At 40.8% G+C, this 15522-nt stretch overlaps 1 protein-coding gene across 6 annotated transcripts in view; it reads left to right on the forward strand.

The window, feature by feature from the left end:
• Positions 1-8189, forward strand: part of ARHGEF3 (Rho guanine nucleotide exchange factor 3) — a 316670-nt gene extending 308481 nt beyond the window's left edge. For 3 of the 6 annotated variants that reach the window (XM_040406971.1, XM_040406972.1, XM_040406974.1), the window contains 3 exons: positions 2062-2232; positions 5767-5971; positions 7044-8189. In XM_040406971.1, coding sequence (XP_040262905.1) covers positions 2062-2232; positions 5767-5971; positions 7044-7387 — 720 coding nt within the window. In that variant the 3' untranslated portion in view covers positions 7388-8189. The remainder of the gene's footprint in view (positions 1-2061; positions 2233-5766; positions 5972-7043) is intronic. The other 3 variants (XM_040406973.1, XM_040406975.1, XM_040406976.1) reach the window with 3 other exon arrangements.
• The last annotated feature ends 7333 nt before the right edge of the window (positions 8190-15522 follow it).

Below are 15522 nucleotides of genomic sequence, written 5' to 3' on the forward strand. Positions count from 1 at the left end.
TTCTTTGGGTCAATGCCTTACAGAATTTGAGAGAATTGCTCAGTGCTGATAGAAGTCCAGTTTCTCTGTTCTAGAAAATTAATTTAATTGTACAATTCTGTAAGTAGTTTGCGAAAAAGTTTTTTTCCCTCACAAAAATCTTAATCTGGGCACACACAAGATCAATCGACCAACAGCTCTCTCTCTCCAAATTCTCCCATACATATGCATGCGTAGTGAATGGAGAGAGAGGAGAAAGCTGACACTAGAATCTTGACAGCAGCTTATCTCCTGGGCATAAAAATAAAAATAACCTGCCGACACAGATCTAATGTGTAAGGCCATCTTTAAGGCCCCTTTATAAATGTTGATAGGAATGATAAGTCTCTTATGTAAAGGTGCCACTGATCACCCAATGAATGAGAAAATATATCATCTATGCAGACACCAAAATCATTGTTTCTGGGTAGCATCTCGTCTTGCGGAAACCGCAATCTGCTGCCCATCAACAATGCATCTGCGATTGCTCGTCCTCATACATAGAAGCTGATTGTTGCATGTAAATGCAGCTTTCACCTCCACTGACAAGCACGCAATTATCAGGAACAAATAATTTTTTTTCCAATAATTGCATGCAAAGTTGCATGTTTTAACCAAACAAGTTAAAACCGTTGACCCAGATGGACAAACCATTGTCTAAAGAAAGCTTCCCTATCAATCAGCTTCATGTTGCAGGTCCAGCTTTTGCAACAGAGGTCAGTGATCTTCTCTATTGCGCACTGAACACATAGGGACAGATTTATCAATAGCTCAAGTCAGAATAATGGAGTGAAAAAGTCGCAAAAAAATGCGCAAACGCTAAAACTGCGCACAAATTTGCGACTTTTTTTCTGCTCTGCACTATGCTCGCCAATTTTGTGAAAATGGGCGTGTTTTCTTATGTAAATGAATCTTTAGACAGATTTTCTATTGGGACTATTTAAAAAGTCGCAAAAAAATGCGCAATTTCACTCCAGTGAGGACCATGCTTATCCTATGAGACTTTTTATTAGAACATGCGACTTTTTCGTAAAAACGTGCGACTTTTTCATAAAGATGTGCGACTTTTGTAAAGCTGCTTACTGACGGATAAACTGCTACCGTCAAACCACATTTATTACAGTCTTAAAGGGCCGATCATAAATCTGACTTGGCTAAAACTGACTTTAGCCATATGTGAAAGTGGAGTGAGCTGTCAGAGGAATGATAAATCTGGCCCATAGTGTTCTGTGGAGCCTATTTATACGATATAGCCTAGCTCGCTACAGTGGAAGCTGCTCTTTGCAGTCACATTCTGCTTTTACTGAGTGGGACCTTCCTCTATGACATTCATATTTCCTAATATAGTATAAGACCAACTGGACAACCCCTTAAGGGCATATATATCAACTATCACAGAAATGCCCACAAGATGAAATGTTCTGTTTTACTTTTGCTTTTAAGAGAAGTACGCTGTAAACATTATCTGACTTTCTAAAATAATGAAGATGTAATATAAACGTAGAAACTAAAAAAGATCATGCCAGCTCTCATGAAATACAAGAAGGCATCCTGTGCCTTTCCCGTGAAAGCACTGCGTGGTATAACAAGTCTCTCTGCACAATCTGCTAAGATAAATATACTGCTAAGTTGTATCTGGACAGAAGTTTATTAAACACTCTGGGTGTATTTATACCTGGAAAGAGTGTTTTCTAAGTATGTCACCATCAGCGGTACTATATCTGGGTTTCTCTCGATATAAAAAGCTGAAGTCATCCAGAACTTCGCATAGCCATTTCTGCATACCCTTTGCTGTCAGGATTGTTGATTGCGTATCTTGCAGGCTGTCCTGGAAAGTTTTATATAGTCCAGAGGAAAAAAAAATGAGTGGTTAAATAATTCAGCAACTCCTGCCTTGTTCTCTTCTATCTTTGGAAAATTTCAGTGCATATTTCACACAGAGACGACACCACTGTAATTGTCCATTCTTTTTCTATGAATTTTATATGTGCAGAATTGAGGTGGATGAAGCTGATACTAATGCGGTCCCTTATTTTCTGGCAGATTAATATAGTTCAAGGGATTGTAACAGAAATTAACATAAAAACAGGAGAGTCTGAATGTCACTATTACAAGGAGAGGCTGATTTATCTTGAAGATTGTCAGAGGGATCTACTGATTGATAACTCTCGGGCTCTGTGCTGTCATGGGGAGCTGAAGAATAACAGGGGAGCAGTAAGTAATTCTTATACACAATATAACAATACTGTTATCTATAATAGGCTGTATAATACCGGCAGTATTTTATTTATTTTTTAGGTTTTCATCAGGGTTTACAGTATTTATAACAAGAATAGTGCAGGCTGCAGTGCTAATTTTGCCATCAAAAATACTTGAACCCCAATTGGAACCTCATAAACTCTACTATAACTCAGTGGGGTCCATAGGATTCATAGGCACTTGTTTGAAAACAGACATGGAGCCATTGCAGCTATGTCAGAGAACTTTTAAAGCATAATCTGGAAAGATCCTGAAAGACCTCATTGGGGTATTTAAGGATCTGCCAGCATAGATTTCAGGTTTAATTTACACATTTTCTGGCATAAGTAATCTTAAATCTGTTGGGCCACATAGACCAGGCTCTCTCCCACTTTTAAGAAATGAGGCAAATGCAGCATAAAAAGGGGAAAAAATGCATATTTGTGCTCAAAATGGTACTTGCTTCAAAACATATGACTTTCCTATGCTAAAAATACAGCCATAAAGCATTAAAGGGGTTTTCTGAGCCTTTTATACTGATGATCTATGTTCTGGATCAGTGGGGGTCCGACACCCGGAACCCCGCCAATCAGTTGTTTGAGTGGGCACCGACATTGTCTGTCAAGGGAGAAATGGAAGTTCCCCATACACATTAGACTAGTAAATATAAATCACAGCAGAATTCTGTTTCTTTGAGTTTGTCTTTTATTACTCAGTTTGCTCGGTACATATAGTTGAACGGCAGTGTCGTTCAACTATATGTACCGAGCAAACTGAGTAATAAAAGACAAACTCAAAGAAACAGAATTCTGCTGTGATTTATATTTACTAGTGAAAGAAAGGGGTGGGAACCCTATACACAGCACACTAGACGGGAAGCGACAAAGTTCGTCTTCATACACATTAGACTGTTAGCTGAACCCATCATTCTTGGTGGGTTTGGCCAACAATACACTAATGTTTATGGGGGCCTTTAGACATCACCCAAATTAGTTTTTCATAGTTTTTATGCAAATTTGTAAAGGACCAATTTTTTTCACAAGTAAAAAGTACCTTAGTTATTTTGCCTTGTGATGGCTTATGATCTCATTATATGTTGAGTATTCACTACAATTGTTATTATTGACAGATGAAGGTCACTGGGTCCTTTTTAACTCTTAGCACTTTTAGGCTGGTTTCACACGGGCGTTGCGGATTGGGGCCATATGCGTTCAGAGTCGTTCAGTGAAACTCGCACTATTTTGCAAGCAAGTTCAGTCAGTTTTGTCTGCGGTTGCGTTTAGTTGTTCAGTTTTTTCCGCGCGGGTGCAATGCGTTTTGATGTGTTTTTCACGCGCGTGATAAAAAACTGAATGTTTACAAACAACATCTCTTAGCAACTATCAGTGAAAAACGCATCGCACCCGCACTTGCTTGCGGATGCAATGCGTTATTCACGCAGCCCCATTCACTTCTATGGGGCTAGGGCTGCGTGAAAAACGCAGAATATAGAACATGCTGCGATCTTCACGCAACGCAGAACTGATGCGTGAAAAACAACGCTCATGTGCACAGACCCATTGAAATGAATGGGTCAGGATTCAGTGCGGGTGCTATGCGTTCACGTCATGCATTGCACCCGCGCGGAAAACTCGCTCGTGTGAAAGGGACCTTATACAACACCCTCAGATCATGTCATGTAAAGTCAAGTCCTTTCTATTCTTACATGGCATTAATTAAGCCTCCCACAACCCCCACCCCTGTCCTTTCCTCAAACAGCCTTTCAACAGCAGTGAAGGATTTGACATCAGCCAGAACTGAAGTACTTTGATCTTTTGTAGCTGCAGCTCTTCAAATGTGATCATTTTGTTATTTGTACTGATTACATGATCATTGATTGGCAAGTGCGGTTCTTACATCTCTTACTTAACCCCAGCTGCCATTGTTTTATGTAAGCTTGGCATCATATTTAGTACCATGTGTCGCTTACAGATGAAAGAGCTCTATGCATCTTGTAGGGTCCAATTTCACTCAGAGTGATGTATACTTGATATTGAAAGGATCTTCTGCTGCAGACATACATCCCCTGTATCTCACAGTTGTCTGCACGGCCTTTCTAGGCTTATCAAATATCTGGTCATTGCAGGTTCCAATAGAATTTCATATTTTTTTACTAGTTTCTTGAATGTATGTTAGACTCTGTGCACACAGCATTTGAGCCTTCTATCAAAGATGTACATTTCCATTGTATACCTCTAATGGAAGGCTTTGATGTATGCCAGTTTATAGACATACAGTGACATACATTGTCCATAGGGTCCCATTGCAAAAAACATATACTACGCGATATATCAATATTTTTCACCCTATAAGACATACCTAGGTTTTTTCATTAGACTTCAGATCAGACCCACAAACAGACCTCAGCTCGGACTCCAATGTGAATGACCCCCATTCAGACCTTAGATCAGACCCCCATACTTCAGATGAGACCCCATACCTCAGATCAGACCGCTATACATCAGATGAGACCCCCACGCCTCAGAGCAAATAAAATAAAAATGAACTTACCTCTCCTGCTGTGGGTGCTGCTGCTCCTAGGATCAAGCTCTTATTTTACTCCTGCCAGGCTCTGTGCTGTGACCAGACGCGCACAGCATGAGGTCAGAGCGCCGACGTCCTCACACTGTGAGCAGTTACAGCACAGCGAGCGGTGAGTGCAGAGCCCGGGGAGCACTGCATTCACCTTTTACTGGTCCTAATGTACTAATGACGCTTCCATAATGGACACGGTCAATAGTATTAGCCTCATAAGACGCAATGACATGTTCCCCCCCCCACTTTGGGCAAAAATTAGGGTACTTTTTTTTTTTTTGCAGAGGTCCGCTGTATAGTCTGCTGCGCTTTGCTGTATGCCAATCCATACCAACCCGACAGGTCGAAAGGACATTTTCAAATTTATGAGGGCCTATGAGTATATTTAATGTATACACAAGGAAAAGACGCATTGTGCCCTAAGCCTTTATCTAGGACTTACGACTAGGCTACATGCACACGAACGTTGTTTGTTTCCATGTCCGTTCCGTTTTTGTGGATAGGATGCGGACCCATTCATTTCAATGGGTCTGCAAAAAATGCGGACAGCAAACCGCGTGCTGTCCGCCTCAGTATGTCCGTTCCGTAGCCCCGCAAAAAAAAAATCGGTCGCGTGCATGTAGCCTTATGCAAACAATACAAAAAATCTACACCTTGTCCAAACTGTGTTCATAAAGCAAAGCATTCTATAGGCAGAACAGATGAATCTACAGATTCACCAGGAAATAGTGGTATTACTGCCCCACAAGGGGTTTTTCGTTTACTTCATTGATTTTCCTAGTTCCTCGTTAAGGTGCAGTTTCACAGATACTGACTCGCTCCAACTAGCTGCTGACAATGTTTTTTCTTTACATACATGATAATATGATAATATTTGGTTAATATTTCACTGACAAATTAAAAAATGCCATGTAAAGGATCTCTTCCTTACTACAGGTGCCATTTCTCTTCCAGAAGTTTCACGTGTTCCTCTTTCAAGAAGTCCTGGTTATTACAAGAACTATAACGCAAAATGACAATGTTTGCTATCAGCTCTATCGACAACCAATCCCTGTAAAGGACCTTGTAGTGGAAGACTTGCAAGATGGGGAGGTCCGCGTGGCCGGATCGTTACGTGGTGCCTTCACCAACAATGAGAGAAGTGAGTCTGGCTTTATTATGTTTCCTTTGCAAACTTTGACATGAACATCTACAATTTAATGCTGCCCCCCCTTTCTGTGGGTGTTTAGAAAAGGTGGATTTTGAAGTTGGTTTCATTTGCAGGTAAAGCTAGGTTCACATCTGCAGTGGAGTTTCCAGCAGGAGCCTTGGTTGCAGATTCTGGCAAAAGAAAAAAGGATGAAAAAGGACAAAATGTCCAGTATAGGAGTTACATGCTTTAAATATTATTTAATATTTATTTTGCTAACAGGTTGTTTTAAATGCATACGTTTTTTGACTGATTTTAAAAAGTGTTCAGTATCTCTGGGATATGACGTGTGATCATTGTGGGTAGGGATGAGCGAATCGACTTCGGATGAAATATCCAAAGGCGATTCGCATAAAAATGTGTTTCAATACTGTACCGACCAGTAAATAAATACATTTCTACTGTAAAAAAACATTTCCCGAACGAGTTCGGGAAATGTTTTTTTACAGTAGAAATTTATTTATGAAAATCGCGAGACTCTCTCTCTGAATCTCGCGAGACTTCGTGAAGTAATAACTTCGGCTCATCTGAGCCAAAACATTCTAATATGGTACGGAGTGCTCGCTTCGTATAGTATTCAAACAAAGTATTATGCAAATCGACTTTGGATGTTTCATCCGAGGTCAATTCGCTCATCCCTAATTCTGGGTTCAACCACTGGGCCCTCCATTGATCATGAGAAGAAAGAGGCAGCAGTACTCGGTGGGGCATTGCAAACCCTTCCGCTTTTACTACAGTTACACCTTTGTCCATGTGTGCTGTGTCTCATATTGCATCTCAGCTACCTTTAAGTGAATGCGTCTGGAAAACAGTTGAGAGCAATAGCAGTATCATTGATAGCTGTGGGACAGACCCCTGGAAAGTGCTCCTTGTTGTGAAACACTATTTGTACAGAACCCCATTATCTAGAGCGAGGATCCCTGTTCAGTACTAGATGTAGGTGTTTTATAAATATGCATGACTTTAAAAATCATTAAAACTGCATAGTGTACTAATAGTCTTCTCTTTATGTTTCTATTTCCAGTAAAAAACTTTTTCAAAGTAGGTTACAAGAATGGTCCCCAGGCCCAGTCTCATTCTTTTCAAGCAAATGACACTTTCAACAAGCAACAGTGGCTGAATTGTATCCGGCAGGCCAAAGAGTCCGTCTTGTGTTCTGGAGGAGACAACCTGCTGCCTTTAGAAGGACACTTAATATCGGCAGAGGGAAGCAGTGATCCTCAGCCGACCACGAGGTCTGAACAAATGGACCACTCAGATAGTATCTCAGACTGCAGTATGGACACAAGCGAGGTCAGCATGGACTGTGAACATATGGAACAGACGGACTGTAGCATACACAGCAAGCACGTTGAGAGCGATGTTTGACAAAACCTGGAATTAAACTGCTTGTTACCTGTACAGTATTTGCATTCCGCCTATGGAGCAGTTAGAGAAGCACTTTTATAACGGAGGTCGCCACCGAGACTTGTAGTATTCATGGACAACAGTACTGTAGCAACCGGCTGTAACTGCCAGCTGGACCTGCACCTACCCCATCTTCTAAATCAGCTGTGCGCTGGGATAGATTGTTTCTATCCAGAAAGCTCCACCGGCATGCTGTTAAGAAGAGTCTTTTAAACTACTGTCTATATGTGTATCATATACAAAAATATATGTTTACTGTAAAAAGAAAAAAAATGTACTATTTTTTTCTACAAATTAACACTGTGTCTTAGTACAAATGCCTCAGTTCTCTTTTTAAAATAAGGAACATCTTGATAAGATATTAAGAAAGTATAAAAAGTTCCCTGTGCTAGTTAAAGGGTTTTACCAGTACAAGTGATGGCATGGCATATCATCGGGGGAGACCTGATTTCCGCTCCACCACCGATTCTCCGAATGAGAACTCCTTCATAGTTTTCCCTGCTCACAGCCCAATTCACTTAAAGGGGTTGCCAGCTTATTTTTTTTTTTATATTGATGACCTATCTTCAGGTCATCAATATCAGATTGGCTGGGGGCCTGACTCTGTTAACCCTGCCGATCAGCTGTTTAAAGAGACAGCAGCGTCTTCTCCTCACTGTTTAACTGCTCGCCGTCACAATTACAATGGCGAGCAGGTGTGAGTACAGCTCATCCGTTCCCATTCACTTCAATAGGTATGCTCCATCCTATTCACTTGAACAAGAAAGAGCTGTCCTGTTGAAGTGAATCCTAGAGGGTCCTAGAGATCATACCCTCACTGATCATAAGATTATGGCATACTCTGGTATACGAGGGGAATAACTCTTTAACTTATGTATCTGCAAAATATCACAGAAAACTGTTACTATGATCCAGCCTAGTGAATTTACCAATAATTTTATTGGTTAATTGGATGTTTGTTTCAGATTCACACATCGGAAACGCTATTAAATTAGTCTGCAAAGATTCATTCTAGGAACAAGAGAGAGAAATGATGTCACTTAATGGAGCAGTCTTGGCAAAGCTGATACACTGTGCTATGCATTAGGCAGGACCTGGGAGGGCAGTGCATATATTTTCTTTGAACCCCTGTGTCATGCACCACCCCCCAAGGCCTTGCAGTAGAAACACAGTGGGGTAGATTGACTAATACGGTCTAACATTTATACAGTGCAAACTTAGACTACACAATCTAACAATGCTCCTGATTTATCATAGTTCCTTATACCGGAAGATAAATCTGGCACATTCTTAGACAGTTTCTACCACTGTTTAGGTGGCTTTATTTGTGCTAGAATAGTAAACCTGAACTTTGGCGCATCTGAAGCCACGCCCCTCCACCACTAAGCCATGCCCCTTTCCACCCCCTTGTCATCCAAGGCAAAAAAAATAAGTGTTCTGTGTGATGAGAAAATGACCTGTTTAAATCATTATTTTTGATGTTAAAACAATTTTTTTTTCCATTTTACTATATTAAAAAATTTATATAATCCTGCAATTTTCACACTGGCCACTAGGCGTAATAATAGGTCATAATTAGGGATGAGTGAATCGACTTCGGATGAAACATCCGAAGTCGATTCGCATAAAACTTTGTTTCAAAGTTTTATGTATTAGAATGTATTGGCTCCGATGAGCTAAAGTTATTAATAACTTCATAAATTGCTTTAAAAATCCATTTCCCGAAGGCACCACTTAGAACTGAACCCGAGTTCGGGAAATGGGTTTTTACAGTAGAAATCAATTTAAGTTATTAAGCGAAGTCTCGCGAGACTTCGAGAAGTAATAACTTCGGCTCATCTGAGCCAATACATTCTAATACTGTACGGAGCTCCTGCTCCGTACAGTATTAGAACGAAGTTTTATGCGAATCGACTTCGGATGTTTCATGCAAGGTCGATTCGCTTATCTCTAGTCATGATCTCCTGTTCTGTACAGGTAACTTTCCAGTAGTTGTTCTCACTATCAACATAGGCAGAATTACAATGACAAGTAACACATCTATATAGAAAAAGGGCCAAAAATCTGCCAGATAAACGCTAATGAGCATTCATAGGAACGCTAGTTAGCGATTATCTGGTGGTGTAAAGGTGCCGCCGATTACATTATGAACAAAATGCTTGTTCATTGGGTAATAGATCATTTGTGCGGACCGCAAAAAACAGAATGGTCGTGTGCATGAGGCCTTAGGCTCACAGTCACTGATGGAAATCACTGATCAAAACACTGACGTGTGAATGAGGCTTTACACAAATTCCAGAAAACTAGCTAATAAATTACAAAATATCTCATAGCCTACATAGTGCCATTTTATTACATAGCACAAGATTGGGGAGGGGCATTTTTTAAGCCTACAGGTAAATCACTGTAGAGAAGGGCATCTGTACATGCAACACTTGTGCACATATATATAAGTTGGTCATACAGTGTGATGTCTCACCAATGGGTCTTAAATCATAACCAAACAGTTGAAAACCACATACCACCATTTTCTGCAGATCCCTTCTCCCTCTCTTTGGTCTCTGTCCTTGTAGCTTTTTATTTCCTAAGATTTGTCCTATGCTGCACAGAAGAGCTGCTGGGGTATGTATATATAGTTATCAATAAATGAAATTATTAATATCTGAGGAGAAAGCAGGTGGTACCCATGATATGCCCATAAATCAAAATGAAGCAGTTTTTGTTTTTTTGCCTAGCACAAGAGACCATAAAGAATATCATATTATGTGTTATTTAATATGTTCGTATCAATTGAACTGGCAGTTTACATGAAAAATGATGAATAGGTCATGGTAATGACAAGTTGCTACCCATACATACAAGAAGGCATTGCTTCTATCTGGCTGAAGTATTGGTTAATCGTGCATGGCAACCTCAAGCAAGGAGATTATTGCTGAACCACCAGCTACTCACTTCTCTGCCACTATCAACACCACGGAACTTGTCTGTCTATAGAACACAACATGTTATTTTCTGCAGGTTACTTAGAACACACCAGTCAATTAGCAATACTGTACATTATTTACATGTCATTTTTACTTTTATTTATAGTCATTAAAGGTTTGTCTCACTTCAGCAAATGGCATTTATCATGTAGAGAAAGTTAATACAAGGAACTTACTAATGTATTGTGAATTTTGATATTGCCTCCTTTGCTGGCTGGAGTCATTTTTCCATCACATTATACACTGCTCGTTTTCAGGGGTTACGGCCACGGCTGCTGCACATATATGAGGTGGCCGGGACAGGAGCTGCTGCGCATGCGTTCCTATGCATGCCCTCCTGAGCCCGGCCACCAGAGTGCAGTATTCTATATTCTATAGTGTGCAAGAACAACCACTGCTGCTCATTGCAGGGTGGTCGTAACCATGGAGACGAGCAGTGTATAATGTGATGAAAAAATGAATCGAGCCAGCAAAAGAGGCAACATGGACAATCACAATACATTAGTAAGGGCCTTGTATTAACTTTGTCTATATGATAAATACCATTTGTTAAAGTGAGACAACCTCTTTAATATGGTAAATGGTTTGTGGTTTGCTGAGCTTCACACAAGTGTATATTCGCTGTTTTTTCATCGCTTCACTTAGGCTAGTTTCACACTAGCGTTGTTTGATTCTGGCACGCAGTTCCGTTGCCGGAACTGCCTGCCGGATCCGGAAATCCGTATGCAAACTGATATCATTGTTTCCAGATCCATCTGACAAATGCATTGAAATACTGGATCCGTCTCTCCGATGTCATCCGGAAAAACGGATCTGAAATTTTTTCCCCCACATTTTTAACCCCTTAAGGACTCAGCCCTATTTCACCTTAAGGACTTGGCCATTTTTTGCAAATCTGACCAGTGTCACTTTAAGTGCTGATAACTTTAAAACGCTTTGACTTATCCAGGCCGTTCTGAGATTGTTTTTTCGTCACATATTGTACTTCATGACACTGCTAAAATTGGGTCAAAAAAGTAAATTTTTTTGCATAAAAAAATACCATATTTACCAAAAATTTTGAAAAATTTGCAAAATTTCAAAGTTTCAGTTTCTCTACTTCTGTAATACATAGTAATACCCCCAAAAATTTTGATGACTTTACATTCCCCATATGTCTACTTCATGTTTGTAGCATTTTGGGATTGATATTTTATTTTTTGGGGATGTTATAAGGCTTAGAAGTTTAGAAGCAAATCTTGAAATTTTTCAGAAATTTACAAAAAACAAATTTTTAGGGACCACTACAGGTCTGAAGTCACTTTGCGAGGCTTACATAATAGAAACCGCCCAAAAATGACCCCATTCTATAAACTACACCCCTCAAGGTATTCAAAACTGATTTTACAAGCTTCGTTAACCCTTTAGGTATTGCACAAGAGTTATTGGCAAATGGGGATGAAATTTGAGAATTTCATTTTTTTGCCTAATTTTCCATTTTAACCCATTTTTTCCACTAACAAAGCAAGGGTTAACAGCTAAACAAGACTGTATCTTTATTGCCCTGACTCTGCCGTTTACAGAAACACCCCATATGTGGCCGTAAACTACTGTACGGGCACACAGTAGGGCGTAGAGGGAAAGGTGCGCCGTTTGGTTTTTGGAGGGCTGATTTTGCTGGACTGTTTTTTTGACACCATGTCCCATTTGAAGCCCCCTGATGCACCCCTAGAGTAGAAACTCCAAAAAAGTGATCCCATCTAAGAAACTACACCCCTCAAGGTATTCAAAACTGATTTTACAAACTTTGTTAACCCTTTAGGTGTTGCACAAGAGTTATTGGCAAATGGGGATGAAATTTGAGAATTTCATTTTTTTGCCTAATTTTCCATTTTAACCCATTTTTTCCACTAACAAAGCAAGGGTTAACAGCCAAACAAGACTGTATCTTTATTGCCCTGACTCTGCCGTTTACAGAAACACCCCATATGTGGCCGTAAACTACTGTACGGCCACACAGCGGGGCGTAGAGTGAAAGGTGCGCCGTTTGGTTTTTGGAAGCCAGATTTTGCTGGACTGTTTTTTTGACACCATGTCCCATTTGAAGCCCCCCCTGATGCACCCCTAGAGTAGAAACTCCATAAAAGTGACCCCATCTAAGAAACTACACCCCTCAAGGTATTCAAAACTGATTTTACAAACTTTGTTAACCCTTTAGGTGTTGCACAAGATTTAATGGAAAATAGAGATACAATTTCAAAATTTCACTTTTTTGGCAGATTTTCCATTTTAATATTTTTTTTCCAGTAACAAAGCAAGGGTTAACAGCCAAACAAAACTCATTATTTATGGCCCTGATTCTGTAGTTTACAGAAACACCTAATATGTGTTCGTAAACCGCTGTACGGGCACACGGCAGGGCGCAGAAGGAAAGGAATGCCATACGGTTTTTGGAAGGCAGGTTTTGCTGGACTGGTTTTTTTGACACCATGTCCCATTTGAAGCCCCCCTGATGCACCCCTAGAGGGGAAACTCCAAAAAAGTGACCCCATTTTAGAAAGTACGGAATAAGGTGGCAGCTTTGTTGGTACTAGTTTAGGGTACATATGATTTTTGGTTGCTCTATATTACACTTTTTGTGCGGCAAGGTAACAAGAAATAGCTTTTTTGGCACTTTTTTTTTTTTTTTGTTATTTACAACATTCATCTGACAGGTTAGATCATGTGGTAATTTCATAGAGCAGGTTGTCACGGACGCGGCGATACCTAATATGTATACAATTTTTTTTATTTATATAAGTTTTATACAATAACTTCCTTTTTAAAACCAAAAAAAGTTTTAGTGTCTCCATAGTCTAAGAGCCATAGTTTTTTCAGTTTTTGGGCGATTATCTTGAGTAGGGTCTCATTTTTTGCGGGATGAGATGACGGTTTAATTGGCACTATTTTGGGGTGCATATGACTTTTTGATCGCTTGTTATTACACTTTTTGTGACGTAAGATGACAAAAAATGGCTTTTTTTACACCGTTTTTATTTTTTATTTTTTACGGTGGTCACCTGAGGGGTTAGATCATGTGATATTCTTATAGAGCCGGTTGATACAGACGCGGCGATACCTAATATGTATACTTTATTTTTATTTATGTAAGTTTTACACAATGATTTCATTTTTGAAACAAAAAAAATCATGTTTTAGTGTTTCTTTAGTCTGAGAGCCATAGTTTTTTCAGTTTTTGGGCGATTATCTTGGGTAGGGTATGATTTTTGCGGGATGAGATGACGGTTTGATTGGTACTATTTTGGCGTACATATGACTTTTTTGATCACTTTTATTACCTTTTTTGGGAAGTAAGGTGGGCAAAATTTTAATTTTCTCATAGTTTTTATTTTTTTATTTTTATGGCGTTCACCGTGCGGGGAAAGTAACATGACCGTTTTATAGATCAGGTCGTTACGGACGCGGCGATACCTAATATGTGTAGTGTATTTAATTTTTTTAATTTTTATTCAGTGATGAATGTTTTTTTTTTTATCTTAACTTTTTTCACTTTTTTTCACTTTTTTTTTGACCTAGACCCACTTGGTTCTGGAAGATCCAGTGGGTCTGATGTCTGTATAATACAGTACAGAACAATATATATTGTTCTGTACTGTATTTTACTTACACTGAACAGATCTATGCTTTTAGCATAGATCTGTTCAGCACCATGGACAGCAGGATGCCTGAGCAGGCGTCCTGTTGCCATGGGAACCCTCCCCGTCTGCTCAGAACTTCGCAGACGGGGAAGGGTAAGCACAGGGCTGAGGGGGGCTGTCGGGGGGCTCTCTCCCTCTCCATCGGGGGGCTGCAAAGGCACAGCAGCCCCCCGATGGAGAGGGAGGGAGCTCCCTGACCGACGACAGTTAACTTTTTCCATACAGCGGTCCGTACGGACCGCGGTATGGAAAGGGTTAAACGGCTGACATCTGCACAGATGTCAGCCGTTTATACCAGGGTGCCAGCAATGTGCTGGCACCCTGGAATAACCACTAGACACCAACGATCATTCATGGGGAGGCGGGCGGGGGATCGCGATCCCGCCTGCCGCACCGCCCGCCTCCCGCAACGCCCCCACCGCATGCGACACCCCCCCCCCGCACCACCCGCCGGCATAAAATCGTGCAGGGGTGCAGGGGGGGGTGAAAAATATAGATTATAGGCACTCAAAAGTTTCTGATCCCCGCGGTCAGGGACCGCGGGCATCAGAAACTGCAAAAAGCGCAGCAAACCGCAGGTCTGAATTGACCTGCGGTTTGCTGCGATCGCCGACACGGGGGGGGTCACATGACCCCCCCTGGCGTTGTCACAGGATGCCGGCTGAAGGATTTCAGCCGAAATCCCGTTCCGTTTAACCCCTCGGGCGCCGGAATACTGATTTCAAGTTAGGACGTACCGGTACGCCCTGAGTCCTTAAGGACTCGGGAAATAGGGCGTACCGATACGCCCTGCGTCCTTAAGGGGTTAAAGGTCTGCACATGTGCAGACCGGAAAACCGGATCCGTCAATGCGGCAATTTCCTGAACACGTGGTACCGGATCCAGCATTAATACATTTCAAAGGAAATGAATCCGGCAAGTGTTCCGGAATTTTGGCCCGAGAAAATACCATTAAAGGGAACCTGTCACCAGGATTTTGTGTATAGAGCTGAGGACATGAGTTGCTAGATGGCCGCTAGCACATCCGCAATACCCAGTCTCCATAGCTCTGTGTGCTTTTATTGTGTAAAAAAAAACAATTTGATACGTATGCAAATTAACCTGAGATGAGTCCTGTATGTGAGATGAGTCAGGGACAGGACTCATCTCAGGTTAATTTGCATATGTATTAAATTGTTTTTTTTGACACAATAAAAGCACACAGAGCTATGGGGACTGGGTATTGCGGATGTGCTAGCGGCCATCTAGCAATCCATGTCCTCAGCTGTATACACAAAATCCCGGTGACAGGTTCCCTTTAAAGGAACGGAAGACATCCTGATGCATACTGAACGGATTGCTTTCCATTCAGAATGCATTAGAACAAAACTGATACAGTTTTTTCCGGTATTGAGCCCCTATGATGGAACTCAATACCGGAAAACTTTAACGCTAG

This window comes from Bufo bufo, chromosome 9 (genome assembly GCF_905171765.1).
Source record: "Bufo bufo chromosome 9, aBufBuf1.1, whole genome shotgun sequence".
Lineage (NCBI taxonomy): Eukaryota > Metazoa > Chordata > Amphibia > Anura > Bufonidae > Bufo > Bufo bufo.